Source organism: Nymphalis io, chromosome 10, assembly GCF_905147045.1.
Source record: "Nymphalis io chromosome 10, ilAglIoxx1.1, whole genome shotgun sequence".
Taxonomy (NCBI): domain Eukaryota; kingdom Metazoa; phylum Arthropoda; class Insecta; order Lepidoptera; family Nymphalidae; genus Nymphalis; species Nymphalis io.
Window position 1 is genome coordinate 5,010,604 of NC_065897.1, and position 27,558 is coordinate 5,038,161.

A 27,558-nucleotide genomic window follows, 5' to 3' on the forward strand; every position below is an offset into this window, starting at 1 on the left:
CAAATAATCGCCTTGGGCAACGCAATCATGGTGCTAGTCTCCATTGTCACGAAAATACAGATGAATATGAACGATAATAATGTGAAGGTTGGTGGCGCATTTGCTATGTAAGCGATGGTTGACATTTCTTACAATGCCAATAACTAAGGGCGTTTGGTGGCCACTTACCATCAGGTGGCCCATATGCTCGTCCGCCTTCCTATTCTATAAAAAAAAAAATAGCTTTTAGACTATTCATTATTTTGTTTATTTTTTTTTTTTCATGTTAAAATGAGCTTTAATTTTCAAGATTTAAGACTTATTTGTAGTTATAAGTGTGTAACTTTTTTTTCATGTTTTCTATATTTCGTAATAAATAAAAATTAAAGCTATGTAATTATCTGCTGTTTATTTTTGTATTAATTGATAAGATTTACATGATTGACTGGTGGTAGGGCTTTGTACAAGCTAGTCTGGTTAGGTACCACCCACTCATCCAGATATTCTACCGCAAAACAGCAGTACTTGGTATTGTTGTGTTCCGGTTTGAAGGGTTAGTGAGCCAGTGTAATTACAGGCTCAAGGGACATAGCATCTTAGTTCCCAACATTGATGGTGCATCGGCGATGTAAGTGATGGTTAACATTTCATACAATGCCAATGTCTATTGGCATTTGTGACCACTTACCATCAGGTAGCCCATATGCTCGTCCGGCTACGTATACTATAAAAAAATCATCATATAAATACTGCATAAATTCAAAGAAACATTTTAAAATCGGTAGCAATTTTTATAATTGAAAATATATCAATTATTTTTATTTTTTTACTTGTACAATGGACACAAACTGCACCTAAGTTTAACCGATATCGCATGCAGAGATGTCAGTAATGCGAGCCCGCGGCGGACAATCATTTTGGCTTCTGTTTAAAAACGCAATCACGATATTAATGTTTTAGTTACGTGTACATGCATCTATATAATTTACCTTCAACATTACGACATAATTACACTGTGAAATTTCGGATGTCTAACTGTCGCTAACTTTTTATTTTTTTTTTCTATAATCAAATCAAGACAAGACATAACAAATATAATTATGCAAAAAAATAAAAAACACACTATCCTTATTAATATTATTAATGTTAAAGTGAGCTTGTTTATTTGTTACGCTTTTATGTCTTAACTGCTGAATCGATCATGAATTTTTGCATATTAGTATGATGATCTTGTCTATTAAAAATGATTTAAATATACATAAATATAAATGATAATTTCTTACTTCTAATACTAGTGTATTATATTTGAATGACTCATAGATTTTTGGAAGAAATACGAGATATATTTTTGATGTCCATTACCTTTTAACACAAATTTCATTAAACTCTTAAATACAATATGACAACCATTTTTGATTTATACGAAATTTATTATTATTATAACCTTTATAATTTTTAATAGTAAATCTCTTATGCGGTTCACCGTGAAAAAAAGGAAAAATAAATAGTCGAACAAGATTAAACAATCAAAAATCATTTTCAGATAAGAAAACGCTTTAGTAAAATAGTGGATAAGTTAAATCTCTTATAGTGACTTCAAATTATACCAATTAAGTTACTGTTGGTAAAGTTTATCGTACCGGCTTCGCACGCGTAGAATAAGGGTGAAAAACTTTAATACCGAATACATATAACTCTGTTAGTTTACGCGGAGTACGCGAGTAAAGCTCCCAGATTGCATCTTTTACGACATCTATAGTATAATAATAATTTCCTGGGACATTATTCACACACGGCCATCTGATCCCAAATTAAGCAGAGCTTGTACTATGAAACCAGTTAACTGATATACTACATATACTACTTTTCTTTTTTAAATACATACTTATATAGATAGTTACACTTAAGACAAACAGACATGTTCATGCACACAAATCTCTATCCTGGGTGGAAATCGAACTCACAACCTTCGGCGTGAACACCAACCACGCCAACCGGCTCGTCAATCTTTAGCAATAATCGTCATATTTCGGCCAATTCACACGAAGCCTTAATGAATACACTTCAATATTCTTCATGAATCACTTCATTTATTGATGAAAACCATATTAAAATGTTTGTTTTTGACCTTATCGCGTTCAGATAGACAGACAGACGCGGCAGAGGGACATTGTTATATAGTACGTAGTGGTTAATTGGTTAATGGTACCATAATATTTTTTATTCGAAACACGTGTTCATAACTTAAAATAGTATATGCATCTAGTTGTATTTCAGCAATTAAGAGCAATATTTAACATTTGTTACGGTTAAATCTTATGCTATTACGATTCTAACTGGCAGTTGACCGGTTTTTAAGAACACACGCAAGAAAACGCCACTGGCGCGCTTCTTGAATTCAAAAACCGTTTACACAAAATCGAAACGATATTTATATTTGATTATTTTTGCAAATATTCATTGTAAATTCATTTAGCTTTCTGATATAAACATTCGCTTTAATCGATTCATGAGCTATGACGTCACAATTTTAAAATAGCGGAAAGTACTTAAGTAATTTTACCATATCTGTTTGGCCATTAATAAGATATTAAATAAAATGACGTATTTAAAGTATGTATTTTCTATTATACGTATATAATTCTATATAAACAAACAGGTTGAATCGGTCGTGATGCCTAGGGGTCGCTGTAGCTCTTCGAATGTTACTGAGAAGCAGACACGAGTGATCTTTGCTTCTTGTGAAACATTTGAGCTAATGATGATAACTACGTTGTAAATAATATATGAATACCATGTGAGATATTACCAGAATGTTAATTCGTTTCTTGTTAAAAACGAACGAAGCTGTTTTAAGGTGAATTTGTTATTTTTCGTATTGTTCATTCATAGTCGAGTCGGAGTAAATTGCTTAATATTTCACTGTTCATTTATCATTAAGCTACAATTGTCATAATTCAAGTATTCTTGTGATTTTATTAAAGTGAAAACTTCTTTAGGCGTATTGCGCTGGTTAACCGTAGGGGATAGACTAATGGTTTCGCGTCACCAATACGCTAATGTTAATAAAATGAAATCGTTAAAAGTATAAATCATTTAAGTATTGTAGAATTATTGAGGACAATAATGATTGTAATTAACGTAAATACTAACAGTATATACAAACAATATAAGTGTATTTAACTATTATTTATTTGAATGAATAATTAGTATTACTACTTTGCACTGAGCTTGCGACTTGATGTGTATTTTGATGAATAAAAAGCTATATAATAAAAAGGGATAGAATTATTACTTGGAGTGCCAATAGATGTGGAAATTGGACAAATAATTTAACAGTTAACAGTTTCAACTTTTTACTTATATCACCAAGCCCTATGTCTGTCTTTATATGTTTGTATCTCCACAGACGTGACGTGTTCCGTGTCTTTCGGATATATTTGCTTTAATTTATTTTAATGTTATTTTAATATGCCTGCATGTTTATACCAGACACTATGAAAATATACGTTACATGATTAAAAAATGATAGAGATGTTGTATTTTCAATATAAATATTGGCTTGCATTTAACGGTGTAGAGTATTGTACAGTTATTGTTTGACTGCATCAGAAATGATTGGGTAACATTTAATGATATGACATGAAATAAACATAGAATTATTCCCTTATTTTTAAATTAAACAGATTATTATGATATTTAAAAAACATGATTAAACATGATATACATATATAATTTTTGACAAATTGCAGTATTTGTGGGTATTTGAAAGCCGATCCTATTTTTGATACGCTGTAACAGCTAACCTTACAGATATTATACGAGTAAATGTGAAAGTTTTTACAATTGACGCACCATTACGTACGAACGCCACGTAATTTATATTGTATGATAGAATACGTTATTTTTTATAAGCCATAATTTATTACTAAATAATTAATAATCACTAAGTTAAATTTCGGTGGTTAACAACGGCTTATATTTAAATAATTCATAATAATAACTGAAGAGAGAAAAAAATTAATAAAAAATAAACAATTATCATTATGAACAATAACCGGAAAATAAAAAAAAAAAATATTCGCATTTTAATTTAATATTCTTATATTAAATGAAAAATATATATTTATCATACATTTATTGCGTATTTCAAATTGTTTGTTTGGAGGCAATTTGCTATTATCCCACTTTATGGGAGAATAGATCGATTGACGAATGTCCTTAACCTTATTGATTAAAAAATACACGGAATAGAATCCTTATTTGACGCGTACGTCGGGGCAGGCAACTTGTGTACACCTAGTTATATTTGTATGTACTATTTTTTATATTTGTACATACGTATTTATATTAGATTAAATAATAGCAAATTATAAAATATCGTACCCCTTCCCACATGCATAAATATTTTATAATCAGTTCCCTGCAGAAAGGTTGTCAGAAGGAGATCGCTACTATAGCGATAAGGCCGCCTGTTTCATCTTAATCAACTTTGGTACATCTTAGTGTAAATTTAATTTAAGTATTAGTATGAAATAACGAATATATAAATGAATAAATAAATCTTACCTTTAAAATACGTGAACGCATAAAATAGGGAAATAAGAAGCATTAAGTTTTATATAATCTATTATACTAAAATTTTAAATACAAAAGTCCCTGTCTGTCTTAACCGATTTTGATAAAGTTCTGTATGAAACAAGCTTGAACCCCAAAAAAGGTCAAACGGTGCGTTTTACACTTAAGGGACCAAAAACTGGTACAAGATAAACGAATCTATTTGAAAAGAGTAAAGTTAATCCGTGGCTAAAATATTTTATTTTTCTATTTCTTATATTATTTAATATCCTATAAAACTTAATTTAGTCAAATTAAATTTAAATCCAAAATCTCTTTTCTGATGTATAGTTTATTTTTATATCGCGTTAAGTTGCCACGGTACAATATTAGTATAAATTAGCATTTTTATTAGACTTAATATATTTGGAAGCTGTAAATGATTATGTCTATATTAGCATCTGAATTACTTTCGAATTGGATATTTATCAAATTTGATGTTCACCGATAAAATGTTCTTTCTTTGTTTTACAATTTGATATATTTGTTGCTACTGAATAATAAATCAATGTTAATTTAATTATATCCTAAACTTAATTATACTTTAAGCATATGAATAAATAAATAATTTTTATATTAATTCTTTCCAAAATAAGAATTTATGAATATTTGTTGTATACTACGGTATAGCCTGTGAATGTCCCACTGCTGGGCTAAAGGCCTCCTCTCCCTTTTTTGAGGAGAAGGATTTGTTGTATGTCTCGCTTATATTTAATAGTACACGATGCTCATAGTATATAGTGCGTTTGAATTTACATTTACTTACCATTTGTTATTATAAAAGGTTGTAAAACTTACAATAAAATTGTAGCAATATAGGATATGATAACATAGCTGTTACTTTACATAAGGTATATACATATATGTATATACCTTAATGTATATACCTTATGTAAAGTCAGTGAGCCAGAGTAGGCATAAGGGATATAACATTTTACTCTCAAATTTGGTAGCGCTTTAGCAATACTAATAAACGGTGCTTAGCGACTATTTAGTTAAAGACTGATTTATGTCATTCTGTATTCGTATGACTCTTGTCATTATTCTAGTCATTATTGTTTTGACATTCGAAAGAAGAAGACACAATTATTAATTAATCAGCCACTAAGCAACGTTTATAAGTAAGCCCGTATATGTTTTATAGCTGTTTTAATACTATCAATAAGTATTTAAGCGTCAATCGTATAGTAATAATAAATATCAATGGAATAGTGCCCTTAAAATTATAAAAGTTAAATTCTCTTTCTTAATAAAGAGTACTAAATATACGTATTAATATGTAGTTTCTATACAAGATTATTTCCAACTTGTAATCACGATATATCCAATTAAATTGCGGCAACATCAGAGGTTTGTTAAAGCGTTCACAAGAACGAAGTGTTAAGATTTGATAAGCTGTATAAAATAGTTGAAAAACGTTCATAAAAGTGATCAAAATTATACAAAGTGCTGTGAAGTGATAATAAAATTGATTTTAATCTAATTAGGGGAATATTGGCTTTTAATTATTTAACATTATACATTGAGGTGTTTAACCTTTAGTAATGGAATTGTAAAATAGTAGCTAGATCATTTTTACGATGGTGATAATTTTATATTTTAACTGATTGCGGCTTAGCATTATTGAATAAGATGTTTATTTATTCATAATTTAAACGTTTATAAAAATACGATATAATATATATATATATACGTTTATAAATACGTTTATAAAAATTAATTTATTATCAATAGTAATTTAATAGTGCGATAGTTAATTTTTTCATGTAATTTTTTTGTGATTTATATTTGTCTTTTTACTATTTATTTGTATTTATGATCCCTGTTTGGTTGAAATATATGATTTTATTATTATTATTATTATTATATTGTTTTTATTTGTTGTTACAGGTACGTCATCGGTTTGGTTTGTTCGATGAAGTTTGCACGTCAGGAGGGGTGCAGGTTCGACATTGTAATTGGGTGCGATTTTTGCGAGTTTCAGAGAATTATGGACCTCAAGTAAGTATATTTATTGTTTATGATTATTTAAGTGTACTTATATCAATTATTTATAATATCTACTGGTGGTAGGGCTTTGTACAAGCTCGTCTGGGTAGGTACCACCCACTTATCGGATAGTCTACCGCAAAACAACAGTACTTGGTTTTGTTGTGTTCCGGTTTAAAGTATGAGTGAGCCAGTGTAATTACAGTCACAAGGGACATAACGTCTTAGTTTGCAAGGTTGGTGACGCCTTGGCGAAGTAAGCAATGGTTAGCTTTTCTTACAAAGCCAATGTCTGTGGGCGTTGGTGACCACTTACCATCAGGTGGCCCATATGCTCGTCCACCTACTTATACTACAAAAGAAAAATGTCCTACTAGGACAGTTGAACTAATAGAAGAGAGTTGGATATATGCTGAATATTGTTTAATTTGTATATTAAATACTATAATATTGAGACCGCTCAGTAGTATTTTGGCCGAACGCTGCAGAATCAAATCAGGGCAATAAGGAATGAGTTAGTTTCCCACAAGCCAAATTTTCTGATTATTCAACTCATGTTCGACTTTGTTATATAGAAATAACTTTGAATCATAATATTCTAGGGTCCTATTCAATTACAAATAAGTCCTTTATTGTATGATACATTAAGGAGTTGTTAATAATTATTTCATTTTATTTAGTCGACAATAAAAAATGAATTTTAACTTTTATTTCATCGTCACATTATAAGAAAATACTAACGTCAACGTTTTTTCACAGGTAAACCTAGTCTGTACAAAAGTCAAAGGCGAGCCTGTCTACGAAGCTGTGAAACCAGTCTCAGCTCATACGGAGTTAGTGGTTTACTTCCTTCCTGAAAGACCCGAAGAGTTATTCTTCGTTAGAATGAGGAATAATTTGTACAGACAAACTATGGACTCTATATTAGAAGGTATTCTATCTACATATATTTTTCAAGCTTATCCTGATAAAAGTTTACCAAAATAGTTTGTATTAACTAAAAATTTCAGCTTTATATAGAATATAAACTCATCTCGATCAGGCAAACTCGAAGATAACGTATTGTAAGAGCCGCGTATCGGAATATGTATATTTTTGTATCCATCAATTAAGCAAGTAAACGTCTATTTAATCCGAACGGTAGTGGGGAATCAAGTCACTAGCAAAAGAATTCCTAAAAATGGGTGGCGGAGTTTTACAGTAAAAAAAAATACTTGAGTTAGAAGTTGAGTCTTTTGAAAACATATAAATTTTGATCGCTTTCAGTGCTTACTATCTAACATGTTTGTAAAATTTGTATAAATATGTTTTTCCCTTATAAGATAACAATAAAATAACCGTAATTCCATGTGATATACTGTAATTCAAATACCATTCCAGACGTCGATCAATTTTTCCATGGTATAATTAAATTATAATATAACTCCAATTTGTATTGATTTAAAAAAAAAATCCATAGAAGATTATACAGATGATAAAAGAGACCATTTCGCTATGAATAGCAATTACTTCTCACCGATATGAAATACGAACATGAAAATACATAATAGGTACTCGTGCTATTACAAAATCTGATAAAGAACATACTTCTGAATTTAACATAACATCATTATAGTCGTCGAAATTGGTGAAAGTAATACAACATACGTTTAGATTTTACGATCGCTTAATATAATCGCAACGCGTCTTAATAGCGGTAGACGATGCATGAAATCGTGCTAAATTGATACACTTTGAATTTTATATAAATAGATTAATTGCGTATGTTATGGAATTTAGATTGTAAGTTAAGATTTCGTTTATAAGAGTATATTAGATATATACAATAATGATATATAATTTTTTAACTTAAAAATTACAAAACACGACTGCTTTGAATAGAACGAAGCCAGGGTTACTCGAAATGGTGTTAGGATTCTAACTTTATATCCAAATATGTTCAGGCGTTTAAAAGTTATGGTGGAATAAAGAAACTCACATATATAAATACGTACGTACATAAACTCTGAAAACAAAACACTACTTTTTTGGGCAGTCATGTAAACAATAAAATCTTTTCTTCCTCTCCTCTTTAAGAGCGAGTTGGGTACAAGAATAGTTAACGTTACAGTAAACAGTGGTCCCTAGTACTTATAAATCAATTACAAAATAACTTGTCCTAACACGTTGACTTAAGGAGACTTGTGTTTAAAATTCTTATTCATCTTGAAAATTTTTGTAGTATTTTTGTCTTCGAAATACAAAACCCATTTATTTCAATATTCGGTTAGTAATGGCCATATATTTTTTAAATCCTACTAGATAATCACGTTGAAATCTATAACAGTCAAATCTAATAATTACAAGGCACAAGGGACATAAAATCTTAGTTCCCAAGGTTGGTGGCGCATTGGCTATAAGCGATGGTTGACATTTCTTACAATGCCAACGTCTAAGGGCGTTTGATGACCACTTACCATGGTACTCGTCCACCTTCCTATTCTATAAAAAAATCTAATATGTCTATTTATATAAAGAAAAAATAAAAATAAAAAACATTCAAGGTAAATATCAGAATGTACGAAGAAAGTTAGCTTCAAGAGGAATCGTTTTTTTTTATATTAGTATTATCATTAATTTTCACGTTCAACAACAAGTCTGTCTTTTGATTGGCGCGCATTTTAAAAAATAGTGAAGAAAATTATTATAATGTGAAATTATTCGAACCATACATACCATTTATTACAATTTATATTAAAGTAATTATTGTACGTTATGTAAAATAAACATTAAATTTAAAAAAAAATATGCGTATCAATAAATTTAATGTTTAAATTATAAATTATTTAATATGGTTCGTCAATTATTCAATCTCAGAGAATATTTTCATTAACTTGGTAATTTTATAAAGACATGACACAGATAGCCGAATATAAAATTTATCGTAAAATATAACCAATACGTACCTAAAATAATGTACCCCCTAATTAGCGGTTCACACATACAGACGATGTCCTGTATTTATATTATATGTACATACATACATATAAGTATAGATAATAATCTTTCGAGGATACTAATTAGTGAAGTCGATTTAATATTCAGATTTTTATTAAGTGGTTGCGAACTTATCGCGTATGCAGGTTTTAGTTTTTTTTTTGGTATGTTTTATTTAAATACTTTTCAATTATTTCAATATATTGCAAAGTCATTAAAACCCCATTAAAATAGCCGGCTGTTGACGGATACTTCACACATAGCCGCGGACGAAAAGACATAGAAAAAAAATTGCATTTTTTATCTTTATTTATAATTATAAAATGGATAGAAAACCTGAATCACTAGCATTTTAAAAGCACATAAGTTGTTTTATCTTAAAATAAATCTAGTTTTTTGAATTAAGATTCTATTTATCATGTAAACTAATAGATTAAACGTATTTGAATACTAAAATCGTTAAACATAACACACGTACCAAGGCGTCACCTCATTCGGCGGTACATCAAAGAATTCTTTCGGTTCGGTAGTCGGAGAGTTTCGTGATTGCCTTTTTATCTTTCCAAGGCACTGATCAATGCGACATCTGTAAATGACTGTCGTTAGTTACATTACCGATGTTTGGTAGCTAACGATTTGTTATGTAAATTTTTCTAAATTATTTGTTGATAGAAGAATTTATAAAATAAATTATAAACAATGTTGATTGTTTTTAAATGAATAACGTTTACTTTATGATACAAAACCGAATTCATAAATATAGTTCAAAATATATTTTATTCCTACTATATTGAATAGTTAATTAATTAGTTATTTTTTTTTATTAATCGAATGATATACAAATAAAACATAAATATTTAAAGTAGATATTCCCCGTAACAGCCTGTGAATGTCCCACTGCTGGGCTAAAGGCCTCCTCTCCTCTTTTTGAGGAGAAGGTTTGGAGCTTATTCCACCACGCTGCTCCAATGCGGGTTGGTGTAATACACATGTGGCAGAATTTCGGTGAAATTAGACACATGCAGGTTTCCTCACGATGTTTTCCTTCGCCGTAAAGCACGAGATGAATTATAATCACAAATTAAGCACATGAAAATTCAGTGGTGCTTGCCCGGGTTTGAACCCACGATCATCGGTTAAGATTCACATGTTCTTACCACTGGGCCATCTCGGCTTATTACCCGCTTTTTATCATTTATTATAATTTGTATATGTCGTATAATGTTTTATAATTTATTTGTAATAAAAGCAGTCTACAATAAACAACATAAAACCAACAAAGTTTACATGAAATAAACAAAATAGCGTCTTTTCAAATTGAAATTATTAACACTATTATAAACAGAGCTTAACTACACAGTTAAGTTATATATGAACCGATAACGAACGCGGCGCGTTTGTTTCACTAAAGAGATCCGATCGGAGACCGCATCGATAATTCCAATGCAGCTGTCGGCGGAAATGGCCTATATGTATATAAAAATATTGCTAATGTTAAGGTTGATTTCGTACGATACGATTGTTTTTAAAAATACAAAAGAATAAACTTTCATTCTGCTTTTTCTACTAACAAAACGTTAATCTACGTCATTAATCTATTGCTAAAATAATATAATTTAACTGACTTATATTATTTTATTTACCTGAAAATATCCACAAACAACATTTTTTTAAAAATTAAAATCGATATTATATATTTTATAATTAATATTTTTTGCGTAATTTGAAAAGAAAAATATGTAATATAAAGTTATACATTACACCAATTTCATTTACACAGTTTTTCTCATATTGATATTAATTTATTTATATATAAATATATTTTTGACAGTAAATCTACAAAATAAGAATCATACATTGTATACTTCCATGCGTAAGCCGCCTAAAGAGAAAAGAACAGTCCTGCCGACATCTGTTGATATTAAAACGATACAAACCATAGATAGAAATATGGAACATAGTTATACAGTCTGAACAGTAATCAATTTGCACGTAATACTTGGCCAGTCAACGAAGATACTATCCATTTGACAGTAGTTCCATATAGAGGATTCCGTGCGAGCAATCACGAAAAATATTTCTACCAATGATAACAAATTACTATCAAATGATCTCTTGCTGTTTGCTTGATATACTTCGCTAATTAATCCTTAGCATACTTAAGATTGCGTGAAAATTTATAACTAATATCAATTAATTTTTTGCTTAAATAAATGAAATATTATAATCCTCTTTCTTCGATTCTAATTAAGACATATTTGGAACAAATATACAAACTGCAATAAACATAAATTGTGTAGACTCCCATTACAACATTTTTACGGTTGTCAATAAATTGGTTCATTAAATTTTTCGCTTTGATTAGATCAAGCTGTAATGGCGAAAATTTGAACGGATTTAATCTTTCGCGTGATTCATCGGCTATGCACACTTATATTTTTATGGAAACTTGACATTTTAGGTTGAGGCCATAAAATTTTTAGCGCAAGTTTATTGTTACTTAGAATTTTATAAATTAGATTATTTTAGTTGATTAATTTAGTATATTTTTTTTGCAGATTCACCATTAGACCTTTCAACCTCACTACTTTCAAGAGTCCTTTTACCTATTTCTCCTCCTTCGGGTCCAGAAGACGAACACAAATCCATATCTGGTGATTCATTAACATCATCATCAGCAGGATCATCAAATGAACTATTAGAAATGACACCTAAAATCCAAAGAAGACCAACAAAGTCGGAGCGAGCCCTGTTACCTTGTGAAGTTTGTGGGAAAGCTTTTGACAGGCCATCATTATTGAAACGGCATATGAGAACGCATACGGGTAAGTTTATTCAGTTATTTTATAATAATTAGCAACAATGATTGATTTAATCAACAACAGATATAGATCAACAAAGAAATTTTAACATCGGCTTTTTTCTGTATTTTTATTTATTTTTTACTTAAATCAAATTTATATTTGTATAGTTTAAAACCTTAATTTTCGGTTGACATTCACATGTTTTTATGTTTTACTAACTATAACAATCAAATTATTGAACATTAAATATTTGCTCTAGGTGAAAAGCCACATGTTTGCATGGTATGTAACAAAGGCTTTAGTACATCAAGCAGTCTCAACACACATAGACGAATACATTCAGGAGAAAAGCCTCACCAATGCCAGCACTGTGGGAAGAGGTTCACGGCCAGTTCGAATCTTTATTATCATCGTATGACGCATATAAAGGTAAGTCTATGTCTATCACGTTTAAAATCGTACAAATATAATTAATATTAAATCACTTTAATGTATCATTTAAAAAGCGACAACATTATACAGAGCAATAAAAAGAGCTCTGCATGATATAATAGAAAAAATATATACAAAACATTATGTTTAATGTTAAATATTAGTTTACACCCGCGGCTTCGCCCGCGTGAAGGTTTAGGAGAGTTTTAGTAACGTTATGTCATTTTCTGCACCCCTGATAACGTGTATGCAAGTCATAATTATAGTTAAGGCGTGAAAGCTTAAAAAACAAACTCATAATGTTAGCGAGAATATCGAAATATTATAATTACTGGAAATATGAGTCTTAGATTACTCAATTATACCTTAATTGAATCTCATTTACTTTTGATAAATTGAAATCATTTATAAAAGAAAAAAATACATAATGGAATAGAAGTCACACTATATTACGCACTACCTGAGTCTGTAAATAAATAGTCATATTTTTTATCACACCGCTTACAGAATGATGGTCAATATAAATACTACATGTAATCATTCTCTCTCAATCGCGGAAACTTACATTTGCGAACAATTGATTTGCGAAACTTCATAAAAAACTTGTTATCCTTGTTGAGACAATAGCTGGTGTTATTACAGTTTTTCTATTGATAACCCACATATTTCTTACAAGTATATCCTTTTGCGTTATTGCCTCTAATTGAGTTTTTTTTCATCGTAAAAATACTTATTATATACAATTGCGCCTTGTTACCTTTTTATGTGATTATGTCTATTAAGATTTGAATCGAAGTATCCGACGCAAAATTTTAAGATTAAGACGATCTTATTTTATTACTTAATATTTTGAATATGATATTTGTTAAACGAAAAAAAATCGTTAAAAAAATAGTTTAATTATATTTGGTAAAAGAATCACAAGATTAAATTTAAAAATAATTAATTATTATTTTAAATAAAATTATTAAATTAAGTTAACAAATAAATCGTTACTTTTTTGTTTTTTTTTTCTTTGTCATTGTTCTGTATTTCACATAATATGATCTTAAGACTTATATGTAAAATAAACAATTAATTTTCTCATAAGTAATGATAATTATATACAAAATCATCGTACGAGTCGGTAAAGGTTGATGCATATTACATGGTGATGTTACTGTGCTCACTTCCCATAACGCCCCTTGAGTTTTTACTTATTTAACTATGACCTCATGTGTCCACGACTTAAGAAAATCACACAACGTCGCACATCGCTTATAGGGTTGCTGCATTACAATTCCTATGTTATTTTCTTAAGATCTTTAAATTTTCAGCAAAAAAAAAATCATGAAAAATATTATCACAGTGAGAGAAACATAATTTACTTTGACAACATCGATTTTAGATAAGTAAATACCTCAAAATCATGTAGTATTCAGTTTTAATATATTATGTGATCATACGTTTATGTGGCATGCCGCATACCCTTTTAAGTGCCAAGTTTGGTGGAGCATTGACGATGTTAATATTTCTTACACTGCCATTGTTTTTGGGCGTTGTTGACAACTTACCATCATGTGGCTCCTTTGGCAGTCAGGCAGACTGCCAAATGAGTACCAATTTAAGTAAGGCCTATTTTCAATAGTAAAATAAAAATGTGAAGTGTGATTCAGCTGCCTGGTTGATTTTATTCTAGATATTAAATACTATCAGTATTTAGAATAAAATCGGCAATTATATAATTTTGTATGCTCTCTTAAGTTATCCAGCCCTAGTTTCTTAAGGTGCACCTGCGGTCACAGGTAGTTGCGAAGGCGGAGGGCCAATAAATTACCGGGTCAGGTCATCGTGGGAATTGTAGTGGGCAAGCACTGTGACGCATCAAGAACTTGTGGATTTATGCGGGCGACTAGATCTATTGTTTCTAATAGCTTCTAATGGGCTTAAATATGTCTATATTAATACCTTTCTTTTTTTTTTAGTGTTTGTTTTCCTTGAAGATTTATTATGAATCATTATATTGTATTAATTCAACAACTTATTTTCAACTTTTAGTTTAATGTTTGTGGAATTTTCAATTTTTAAATATTTTTTTCTGTTTGTTCGTTTTATTATCATATCTCATTAAAGCTATCCAAGTATTGAAAAAATACAATAAAAATGTACCAAAAGTCCGAAATAAATTCCCACGGATTCAAGGAACCGTGTCGTACAAGACGATATTGAAGACGTCGCGACCAACAGACCGAGACTTCACACGCTCGTATGAGAACTTCACTATATAAGATGACCGAACTATGGACTTCGTCACCTATCATGATTTAAAATATAATAATAATAAATATTGTAATATTGGAAATACTGTTGTATATAATTAATTCATGTTGTTGCAATTACGAATGAATTTGTTAATTGATGATTCGGCTATCGAATTTGGTTACGAATATAAAAAAAATAACTTGGTAACAAATTTAGTTTAATCAATCCATTTAATTTGGATACCATAAATATATTTCTGCCTCTGTTCAATACTGGTCCATTATCTTTCTCAACTGATAAATCAGACATACTCCCAAGAGGGATCTTTCAACTGTCACCGAGATCTTACAAGACAGTACCGGGTTAGTTAACTATTGACAGGTCCAATAATAAAGCATCCACAATGAATGTGAATGATGAACAATGGGGTGTAGGCAGGACAAGACATATATATGTGATAGTTCTTAGCCATTGTTATACCAAGTGAATTATTTGGTTTGGAATCGATTTTAAAATTATTGGTAGCTTAGATGAAACATGCAATATAATTTGATTTAATATTACTTTCGAAGTAAATCTGCTAAATGTATTCAGTGGTTCTAATTTTGAAATTCTAAAATTTTAAGGGCCGTTTTGTTATTTGCAAACAATTGCTTAGATACAGAATGTCAAGCTCGAACTATCAGTTTACTGCATCTTTGCATGTCGCCATAACTTGACACTTTTCACTCGTTAGGGGTTCGTTATTTGTTAGTTGTCTGCACGTCTGTCACTTTGGAACATCCGTTGTTGTTAGAATTGGTGTCACAATATCTGTGATTTTGCACTATTCTCCAAACTTAGTATAGCCTAGTTTTCTCTGTTTTAAGTGAATTGTTACGTTATTATGTTTCTTTACAATAATTAAGAACAATTTAAAAAAGACTAGATATCATTTAATGTTTCCGAAGATTACGTAATTTTCTAAATGAGCAAAAACTGTAATTATTTTTCTTATTGTGCGGACCCTGTCTTTTATGTATACATAAAAGAAACCTTAGTGTATATATTTCCATTAAAAAATTGTACATCGTCAGCCGGCACCATATTGTTTTTATAATCTCCGTATACTGCTGTCTCCTGCACCTGCCTGTAAAGGGCTTAAAATCAACCTTAACCGTATTGTTAATTATCTTTTAGTACGAACCTTTCGACGAACACATATTTTAGGGCAGAAAAAAAAATATTATTTTGGTGTCACGATTATTGTTGAAGTCATGTTTTGATATATGTTCAATTGATTGTATTATATAAGTTTCATGTTTCAAGAATTTATACATTGAATTTTACATGATGATAATAATAATTAAAACAAGATAAGTTAATATATAAAGTTCTCAATTAGATACAAAGAGATACTTGATTGTATTCAGGATTTTTAAATAGCTACTTATAATTTTCAAACCTCTGTTAACTGACAAATTATATAATTCCACAGACTTTTTCTTTCTAATTTACTCTCAATCAGCCCCAATTAAGATTGTGTAAACATTTTTTACGACTTACCGAACCATCAGAGCCACATTAAAACAACTATTGGCCATTACACGTAACGGATATTGATTATTTACGATATCGGTATCATTTTAAAGTATAAATAAATATCTATTTGAAGAAATAAACGACAAAATTAAGTAGACTGATCTACAACAGGAAGTCAATCAACGAATTTATTGACTTTCCAATTGATAGTCGCCGACGCTTGTTACTGCCTCATTGTAACTTGTTTCTTAAACTATATTATACGACACAGCTAGTATTTCAATTGCCCATAATATCTATTGAATATTTTATCTAACATTCGATTCGGTTTTACGATTGTACACTGTGTTAATGACTGCGTTAAATACATACCTACATTAGCACGACATTATTTTTAGTCCAAGTCTTTTTCCTTGAAAATATTATAATTATTGTTACTTGCTTATATTGTTCTAAAAATCAGTATAATGAAGGTATTTTAACGAAATTTAATATTTTTATTAAAACTTAAAGTTATATTTGAGTTTCACAAGTTTCATCCTCCACTCGGAAACATTTAGAATGAATTTATATTATTTACTATGAGTGAAATTAAAAAACTAATCCTAAGAGTGAAGTTTATGTACGCAGTTTCTTAGTTAATGATTAGTTTGACGGCTTTAGTTGATCGTTTATATATCAGAACGGATATAATTCTTGATTTTATAGCTATGGTGATTATAAACGACAAAAATTGACTACTTAAACTACTTATTCAAACGAGTAGCGGTGTATAATGCTCTAGTCGGAAAGAAGATATTAAGAACGGAAGGTCTTTTTTATTAATAAAATTCCATAACAACATTCAAGTAATTTGTTAAAATATTATTATTAAGGGATGTCAAACGTTTATTTAATTTTCATTTAGGCTTAATTCGTCTTTATGCTGTATGTATATTATTTCTAATTTCAAATTATGAATCGAATCTTTTCTTATAGATCCCATTTTATAGTTTTCTTTATTAGATAGATATTTATTAGATATTAAAAGAAATACATTTTTATAATTGCTTGAATTTATACGTTTTCCTCTAATAACATTTATCAATTAAAATCACCCTTTGTATTAAAGTTAACTTGTATTTCTCCTCATTATATACGAGAGAAGCAGGATGTAGTTTTTTAAGATATAGTTTATCCTTGCTGTACAGGAAAATCATGATTCGTCGTTGAATTAAACATTAAAGATAAAGCGAAAATTTCAAATAAAAATCTGCCGTGATATTCTGCAAGAGCATACCTCGTATCTCAGTCGTGAAATGTTGAAAGCCGACATACGGTGATATGCTATTTTGATTCTTTAAATGTTTATCACTTTCTGTCATTTAACTATCGTGTTTGTGTTTGTTTTAATAGAATAAATCTGCTGGACTTATTTCGATTTGCAGAGTTAAAATTTGTGATATAAAGCGAATATTTGTTTCACAGTATATTTTTATAACAGGCTGGACGGGCAGATGGAATATCTGATAATAAGTGGTCACTGCCGCCTATATACATTGACGCTTTAAGAAATATAAACCATTCCTTACATCACCAATGCACCACAAACCTTGCGAACTAAGATGTTTTGTCCCTTGTGCCTATAGTTACATTGGCATTCACTCACCCTTCCAATAGGAACACAATAATACTAAGTATTGCAGACGGGCTTGTACAAGTCCTACCACCAAGTAATATAAATATTTATATATACAGATTATTATTGCGTAATTCATTATTTAATATTTTTTGTAAGCTATCAATACACGGTGAACACCTGCAACCGACTCATCATTACAATTAGCTTGATTTACGAATAATAATGATAGCGTGCTACCGACAATTCGAATTCATTTTTATCAGTTTTTGCGACGCAATATCATTTCTTATGCGATAAAGGTGTGAGCGTTATTTATATGATTTTTATGGTTATATTACACGATATATTACACTATTAACATTTTATTATTGATATATGACTTCAGTTAATTGAAAAAAATAAAATAAACGTTCTACATACAACAATTAATAGATAAGGTCCAAAGGTTCTAGTCTATCAATGAGAATTTATTTAACACTTTGTAAATTAAAATTTTAATAACTAGCTAAATTAAATGTAATTTAATTTTTTGAAGGCATCTGTTAAAATAAAGCAAACGAGTCTAAGCTCGATAGGTTTATTGTTTGTATTTGAAGAGTTCTACTATCAACCCCTAGGCTTCATAATCAGGTTAGTTCCGTTCTAAAATGATGCTGTGTCATTAAAATTACATAAATAATTGCAATGTTTTAATCGATATCACATTTAAAATAAAATTAAAATCGACTTTAAATACTTATATAAAGCGTATCAGAATGATACAAGTAGTTAGAACAATTTGAAATTTATATGAAATTTTTTTTGAAGTATAAAGCTATTGAATATATTTTTCTATCTTATAGAAAGACTTCGTAATATAAGCAAAGTCGTAAGTATCATGAATTGTTAATGTTCTTCGATTATCAATTATAATTTTATGTTGTTTTTTTTTAACAATTTACATCATCTATTAATACATGACACACTCGCAATGACAGGTTATGAACAACAATAAGAATATTTTTTGAAATATTATGAAATTATTATCGCATTCCAGTGGTTTTCATTCATTCCATACCGCAGTCAATTTGCAGAATATTAGCCGACTATTTACAATATAAATATTTAATAATGAATGGATGATCGGCGGATAAAAAATAAATTTTTAAGTGTTAATTTTCGATCACGATCGTATTATCTATATACCAGATGTATTACATTGTCGCTTAGACATTTATCTGATATCCGTTTTATTGTTTTTTAATTAAATACTATTGATAAAAAAAAAGATCGATTAGCAATACATAATTTCCTTGTAGCTTATAATTTCATTATTGACGTTACGTGACAACTATTGTCACGTTATATAGCAGTAACTAGCTTGCTGCTTGCTTGCTTGACTGCCTCGTTGGTCTAGTGGCTTGAAGAAAGGCCGCAGACCCGGAGGTCCGGGGTTCAATTCCCAGGTCGGGCTAGTAAAAAGTTATTGGGTTTTTCTGTCGAAAAATTGCACAGTAGCAGCCCGGAGTCTGGAAGTTGGAAGTGTAAACACTCTCGTGCTCGGAAAGCACGTGAAACCGTTGGTCCTGCGCCTGAACTCTTTCCGATCGTGTTGGATTTCCGTCTCATCGGATTATGAGAGTTAGGGAATAGAGAGTGCACCTGTGTTTGCGCACACACTTGTGCACTATAATAACTCCTGCGTAGTTGGCTAATCTCTCTTGAGATTGGCCGCCGTGGCCGAAAACAGTCTGGAGGACATTATTAACTAACTTGCTAGTTGATTTGATTGACTGCAGAGCTTGAGGTCACGGCTTCGAATCACGTATCATATAAATAAATCAATATAAAGAAATGGATTTTTCTCCAGAGATTCTGTTTAACGATTCTAAAGAAAATAATGAATAAAAACCGTTTTTGAATGAAATTAAATTCTACGAGCGTTTTTAATATTAATTCTGGATTGTCTTAGGACAAGAAATATTGATTTATAGTTTTTGTTAGAAAGAATATGTAGCTTAATTTTTCTTTGATTTAAGTATTATTGATAGTGAATGTGCTATATACTTTCAAAGACTTTAGATTGCTAACATCATTAGTGTTTTCGTACATAATCTAATCAACCACCCATCAGTCATATATAAAAAGGATCATATAAATAATTTATTGAAAATATAATGTCAATCAAAATCCGTCTATAACTTCGTCTAAAACACTTTTTGTATTACTTAAATTGATAAGGTAGAAAATTAATAATTACTAACTAAATAAATATGTATTAAGACATCAAAAAATAAAAATGAAATAATTTAAAAGCAGATGATCGCCTTGACGTTATCAGTAGCGGCATGATGAAATGAATATTAATTCACTGCTAAGTATATTATGAAGTATGTAGATGTAAACATAACTCTTATTCACTTATAATTAAGTTCAAAATCCTTCGAAATTTAATTAAATCGTTGTATTTCAGAGGTGTCACATAGGTAAAAGTGATATACAACCTTTTATCTCTATCAATTTGTATCCTATATCGAAGACTGAAGGTTTAAATTGGAATGCGTTTTTGGTATTTAATATTTATCAATCGCTATGTCATTCAGTCAGTCAACTTTTTAAATTCCTGCATAAGATGGTATTATCTTTTGAATTTGATTTATAAGTTTCTTTAAGTAAATTTACTTTTATTTTAATGCAATTATTTCATTTCACTTTCTGTATAAGTAAATATATAGAACAAAACAAATGTTAGAATATAATTTTTAAAATATGTTTCAATTACTACTAAAAGGTTATTGCTATTTTAATAATGCTTCGACAGCTGAACCGATTCTTTCAGATTTAAAGATATGCGACATATAATAAACACTTAATAAACATTACTTTTTAAGAAAAATCTCCATTAAATACCTTCTATTAAACAATAGACACTATAAAATCATAATTCACATACGCATAACTCATAAATGTTACAAAACAATCAACTTAAATCAATAAAATTAATAATCATACACCGTTCATTTCCAATAGCTCTAATACCGCCCCAGATTGAAACACTACATCGCACAATCAATCATTTTTTATCGTCCTTTGGCTGCTTGCACTGATTAAATAATTTGAGCGATGTGACTTTGTGAAACGACTTATTAGGTTTAAGCTTTGAGGTGTGTTCACACATAACGAATTCCATAAGGCTACGTGACATAATAATAAAGCTGAATAAATTATTGCAAATAAGCGAAGAATAATAAATCATATAATTTTGTTTCCAATATTTTGGGTAGTCATCAAATAAATCCAAGTTTCGTAGCAGATTAACGTACTGCACAATCTAATGTTGAGGCCGCAAATAAAATTAACTCATTAAATTACTTAAAAATGCTTATGTAATTATTACATACAAAGAAAAGACGAAGAAAGTAAAAGAAATGTTTCATGCATGTATTAACTCCATAATGTGTTTCTGATGACGCCTTTTGGTGATTTCTGAATTCGACCACATAAAAGGTGTGCAAAACTGAATGAAAAGATAAAAACTAAATCACGCAAATGAAACATGTTAATGAACTTGCTAATATGGCACCAGCGTTTTAATTCTTATCCAGGTATGAATTTAAATTAATCTTATCATTCCCACATGCCCGCAATCGTGGTCTGATTGGAAAGGTGCGACAATTTTTATTTGTCTTATTTTTAACGCAAAACGAACAGTATGATAAAAATTTAAGTGAAGAAGATCTGTTGCAACTTTACCAATTAAATTATTATTCTTATATATTTAATAAAATAATTTATATATTTTTAAAGACTGGTGTCCTGTCTTAAAAACATTTAATAAGAAGTACAATATTGTTGCTACTTAAAATGTGTTTTATAACACCATGGTCGTATATTTTTAATGACACTATATATCTGCAAGTTTTTTGTAAAAATGTATTGATACTTGGAGCTTACAATATAATTACTAGTGGCCGTATTAAAATTTTCTAGCCATAAACCTGTGCATCAGGCCCTTTGCATAGCTGGTCATAACGCCGCTATCAGAAGATATATGAAGGTCCAATTAATATGCACCTTGTCTCGCATCGGATTTAGCCGACAGAAAATTGATTAATCGAACTCTCTATAATTGGGATATGGTAATTAATTAGAGAGTATTGTAGGTTCGGATAAGGGCCATACGATTTAATGAGACCTCTTTGATGTTTATGTCCCTCTAGTAGAATTGCTGCAACAAATTTTACCAAATCGACCAACAAATTACATTCGTTAGCAGCTTTACAATAGTTCTATAAACATCATGATTACCTATTTTAATCAGCGCTAAAAATTCAATGAAGTCCTTAATTCCAAGAGACATCAAACTTATCTTCATTAGAAGAAGCCACATCCTGATTTCCGAGAATAAACCCTAACGAGCAATACCGAAACCTAATAGGTCCTGCACGCACGTTACGGGGATCAATTTATTTAGTTAAATTAAGCGAGGTGCATCGCATTTGCATTCAATTTCCATAACGCAGCGCAGGCGTATCAGTTGGCCATACGTCACTGTTCGGACGAGATACGGCCGCTGAATGGATCGTGATCGAACGAACGATTTAGCTATCGAGTGGAACGATATTATATCGATTTCGTTTTGAATTTTAATGGATTTTAAGATTAAAGCTAATTTTAAGTTTTTATTTTTCAATATCAGCTTCTTGATTAAATTAAATTGAAGCCAGTTCGATTTTTGATTTTACTTCTTAATTTGTTTTTATTGTAATTAATATATTTTTAATCAACTTCTTCGGTAGCTCTTGCATCTCACATGGTAGTTGTAACACTATATAGAACAAAATAGTTTGATTCGATATTTACTATTTATCAAAATGATTATAAGAGTAGATTCTTCTCGGTATGAATTTGACACGTATCGGTTTTTATCGTAACCACAAAAATGTATCGCCTGTTCATTATCCTTGCACGCATGAACCAACCAGTTTTTTGTCTGCTCGTGATTTATCCAACGGAAATTGTCAGACAACTAATGGCTCTTTGTTTATTGATTTATATATTGCAATATTCGGTAGCGAGAAAGGTCGAAATAATATCAGATCTCATTTTTTTGTGGCTCTGATTGAGCCACTGGGGATTCGTTAACCCGACTTTAATAAAATATGGTTATAATCACCAATAAAAGTTCTTTAGAACTGCTTTTTGATTTGGACGTTGTATAGTAATTATAGTTTTTTTACTGGGTGTGTTTGGTGGGCGGGCTAGCGAAAATTGAATGGGAGGGAACAGTCCTAGCGTCAAAATTGGATTAGATATCGGATACAACTTGATTATGAATCTCATTAGATGTGGTCACAGGAAATAAGAAACCGTTATATTAAGACGGTTTAATAATTAGCAGTAGATTTGGTCACTGATTAATATTTAGTTTTTTTAAATTCCTGTAAAGTAAGTTTTGTTGATACAGAACAAGATATTCATTAATCGCTTTTAAATACAGAAACTATTTCTTAGAATTTATAAATTTATTTATTTCAAATAAAACATTCGGTTTTGCGAGATATTTATTTATTTTTTATAATTCAGTTAATTTTAATCAACTGTATCATATTATGTAATATTTTTTATAAAAAGAGCCGAGATGGCACGGCCGTGGAACACGTGTAACTTAGCCGAAGATTGTGGGTTTAAATCCAAGAAAACACTGAATTTTTATGTGCTTAATTTATGTTTATAATCCATCTCGTGCTCAACGGTGAAGGAATACCTGCATGTGTTGAATGTAGATTTGCCACATGTTTTTCTAACAACCCGCATCGGTGCAACGTAGGAATAAGTTGCAAACCGCCACAAAAAGGAGATGAGGCCTATGATACAGTAGTGGGGCATTTCACGAACTATTATTACTTTACTTTATCTAACTTTTATAATAATATCAATATTTAATATTGGGGGTATTAAGCATGTTGATTGGTTTAATCGAATTGTTTTTGTTAATATAAATACATACGTTTGTAGGTTCCTCAAACATTCTGTTAATAGAAAATAATCAAATATAAAAATAAATAGCTATGAATGAGAACGATGAAGCTCGTAAAAAACCAATAAGTACTAAACTTCTTTTAAAATTACACGTTATGCTGACAACCATTTCAAAGTTATTCCATTAAAGCTACAGATGTGATGTGTAATGACGCCGAGTAGACAGTCGGGAAGCCACAACGAAATGACGATATGGTTTATTCAATTACTTCGGTTCGTGTGTTAAGCGTAAAATTTTAACGGGTAATCGTTGACTTGTTCACCGTAAATATTCTAGTAGACAATTTGGGACATTACTATTAGACAAAGCTTAGAACGAAATAGTATTCAAATTGTGTTCATACTCAATAAATATTTCTTTTACGTTTTTTTATAAGGCTATTTAGGAATATTTAAAGGAAATAAATATTTCCCGTCAATAATACACTTTTATGATACTCGCGAGTAAATTGATCAAGCAACGACTCGAAACAAGGCAAAGGCTTTCATTATAAATTCATTTGCACGCTCTTCGCTCGATGTGCACCGTCATGACTTTGATTATATTGGAGATGATGATGATTATTAGCCGTTTTATTGTCTTCCAACATTGATTTTATTTTCTTTTTCTGGTCATTACCTTCGGGAATGAGTCTTATGGCTGTAAGTTTACTGCGGTGAATTGTATTTTATTTTTGGATTAAGCTCTTTGTGGCTTCGCAATAGGTTACCTTTAATATGTTTTAAACAAACCTTATTATGTTCGGCATTTATTACTTTTATATCCACTTGTTTTAATAGTGCTATTATTGTTTTACAGTTATAAGATTACTATTTATATCTATACAAAAATATATTTACGTTTGTTTCACAATAGGGATGTGCTGGTTTCGTTGCTCATGTCCATAATAATAAATGGGACAGACTGCAATTAGAAAATAGTCAACGATTATTTTTGAATGATACATTAGATTTTCGACTTTCATCGTTTTTTGTTCTCTATGATTTAATTACCGCTAATTACAAATCCGGAGTCCAGAGTGCTTGAATCAGGTGTCGGGCTAATGAATTATTATTGTATTTTTCTATTATTTAATGTACATATACCTTACTCAGAATTTATATCCAGTACTGCCTGTACTAATTAAACAACGAGAGTGAGACAGGTAGTGCACCTTTCTTTGTTCACACACTCTTAAAGTATTTTAACCGGTGCGTGGATTGCTAGTCTTTAATACTGGCTGTCGTGGCTGAAACTCAGTTAGAAAGAAATAAATATAATTAAACCATATCTAATTTGTTAATTTCTTTCACAGGAGAAACCCCACAAATGCAGTCTCTGCTCCAAGTCATTTCCAACTCCCGGTGACCTAAAGTCCCATATGTACGTACACAGCGGGTCCTGGCCTTACAAATGTCACATCTGTTCTAGAGGTTTCTCGAAGCACACCAATTTGAAGAATCATCTCTTCTTACACACTGGTGAGAAACACAAATAAAAGCTACTCTAAATCCAATACACTATACAAACAGTTCCTAATATATATATATATAATAAATCTACTTGTAAAAATTTTAAAAAGAATTTAATATCAGTATTATAAAATTTAAATCGATTTTGATCGATCAATATTTTTATTATTTGTTACATCTTTTATATTGGTACTGTGTACATCATACTGATTTTTTATTTTCATTTTACAGCGAAGCATCAACGGAACAATACACGCGACGCTACTTGAAGTGTGCGGCTAATGTAAAGCTACGTATTCAATCATTCAAAATTATTTAAAGACTAGAAATATAAAAAGTGTGATATTAGAGGTTAATTATTTTTAAGTGTTAAATTATTCAGATAGTTTTATTTTATACTGTATTTTAAGTGTAATTTTAAACTAAACATAGGGATACAATTCCATTAAACGTAAATTTTAAAGTTTTCTCTATATTAAAACGCACTTGAATATAATTAGACATATTATGACGATATTACGTCACAGAGGACTCTGAAATCTACAATCACTTAATTTTGCTCAAAAACAACGGTAAAATTAATTTATCTAATGAATAAGAATTTCTTATGCTATAAGTTAAATGAAACTTAAAATTATTTAAGTTTATATATTTGTAGTGTGTTCATAAAATTTTACTTTGTAAATAAATTTCCCGCCTTCATAGAATTAATATTATGTAAATAAAAGGTAGATTTATAATAAATACTACATAGAACTATGTAGATATATCTTACAAATAATGTAAACCTACGTATGTAATATGTATTCTTTGTAACCTCCGTCCAAAATACATTCAAAAGCGAATTATTAATTTATAAAATGAATATTTATATATTTAATTTTAAGTGCCTTTTAGAGTATACAAATAAATTTTTATACCTACCAATTCGTTTTATTATTTACATCGTAATATTCATCGTTTTAAAACGAAATTTACATTTTTGTAATGTAATATTTATATTTAATAGATAACAAATCACTATGTAACAGAAACAACGATCTCACTTTGAGACTCACTTTAGTAAGTCCACCACCAATTCTGGATGCACATTCTTCCGAGAAGAACCGGCAAGAAATTTTCTATTTTTAACCAATAAATTATACAAATACAGTTAAATTTATAAAGTGATTCACTGCTTGTGGATTCCCCTGTTGATTAAAGGCCTCCCCTACTTTTGAGGAGAAAGTTTGGAGCTTATTCCACTATGCTGCTTCAAGGCGGGTAGATGAAAATAGGTAATTTACATATTCTCTATGAAAATTTTAAAAAATAAAACCTACACGCTTGTCATTTTATTTAGTCAATGACAAACAATATTACATGAGTATATGTACATAAAGGTGTTGTAAATGTAAGTACAGGAAGATTGTTAAATATATCCAGAAGAGAGTCTGCAGCACAAATATTATAAATACCTAAAACCGTAAATAATAGTACTTTTTAAATAACCAAAATATACTGACTTGAGTAGTAGCAGGTATAAGTATTTGTATATGATCAGTGAGTAGAATGAAACAAACAAACAAAAGTCAGGTAATTAAAACATGAAGCAAATTTATCACCCAGCCAAAGTAAAGAGACACTCACAAATATATTTATAGCATACAACAACCGTAGGCGTCTGTACACGCGAGTTCCCCCCCGATTTGCATAATACAACTTCAGTTGGCAGTATTAAGTCTTAATTGTTCACTTGCGCATGCGCCACTGAGAGAAATTTAAAGCAGAAAATATACACCGCATTTCACGGTCTTATTCCATAAAATAAATTGTTTTGATAAATATAAACGTGTTATCTATTTATCAACATTGAAGTAACAACTTTGAAGCTTTTCGACTGGAATTTATTTTAAAAGTTGCTGC

The 27,558-nt window shown here is 30.0% G+C and overlaps 1 protein-coding gene across 1 annotated transcript in view; it reads left to right on the top strand.

Moving 5' to 3' along the window:
- Positions 1-26,575, top strand: part of LOC126771321 (zinc finger protein 177-like) — a 66,199-nt gene extending 39,624 nt beyond the window's left edge. The window contains exons 2-7 of the mRNA XM_050491164.1: positions 6,487-6,597; positions 7,345-7,516; positions 12,120-12,386; positions 12,625-12,794; positions 25,497-25,662; positions 25,885-26,575. Coding sequence (XP_050347121.1) covers positions 6,487-6,597; positions 7,345-7,516; positions 12,120-12,386; positions 12,625-12,794; positions 25,497-25,662; positions 25,885-25,922 — 924 coding nt within the window. The 3' untranslated portion in view covers positions 25,923-26,575. The remainder of the gene's footprint in view (positions 1-6,486; positions 6,598-7,344; positions 7,517-12,119; positions 12,387-12,624; positions 12,795-25,496; positions 25,663-25,884) is intronic.
- The last annotated feature ends 983 nt before the right edge of the window (positions 26,576-27,558 follow it).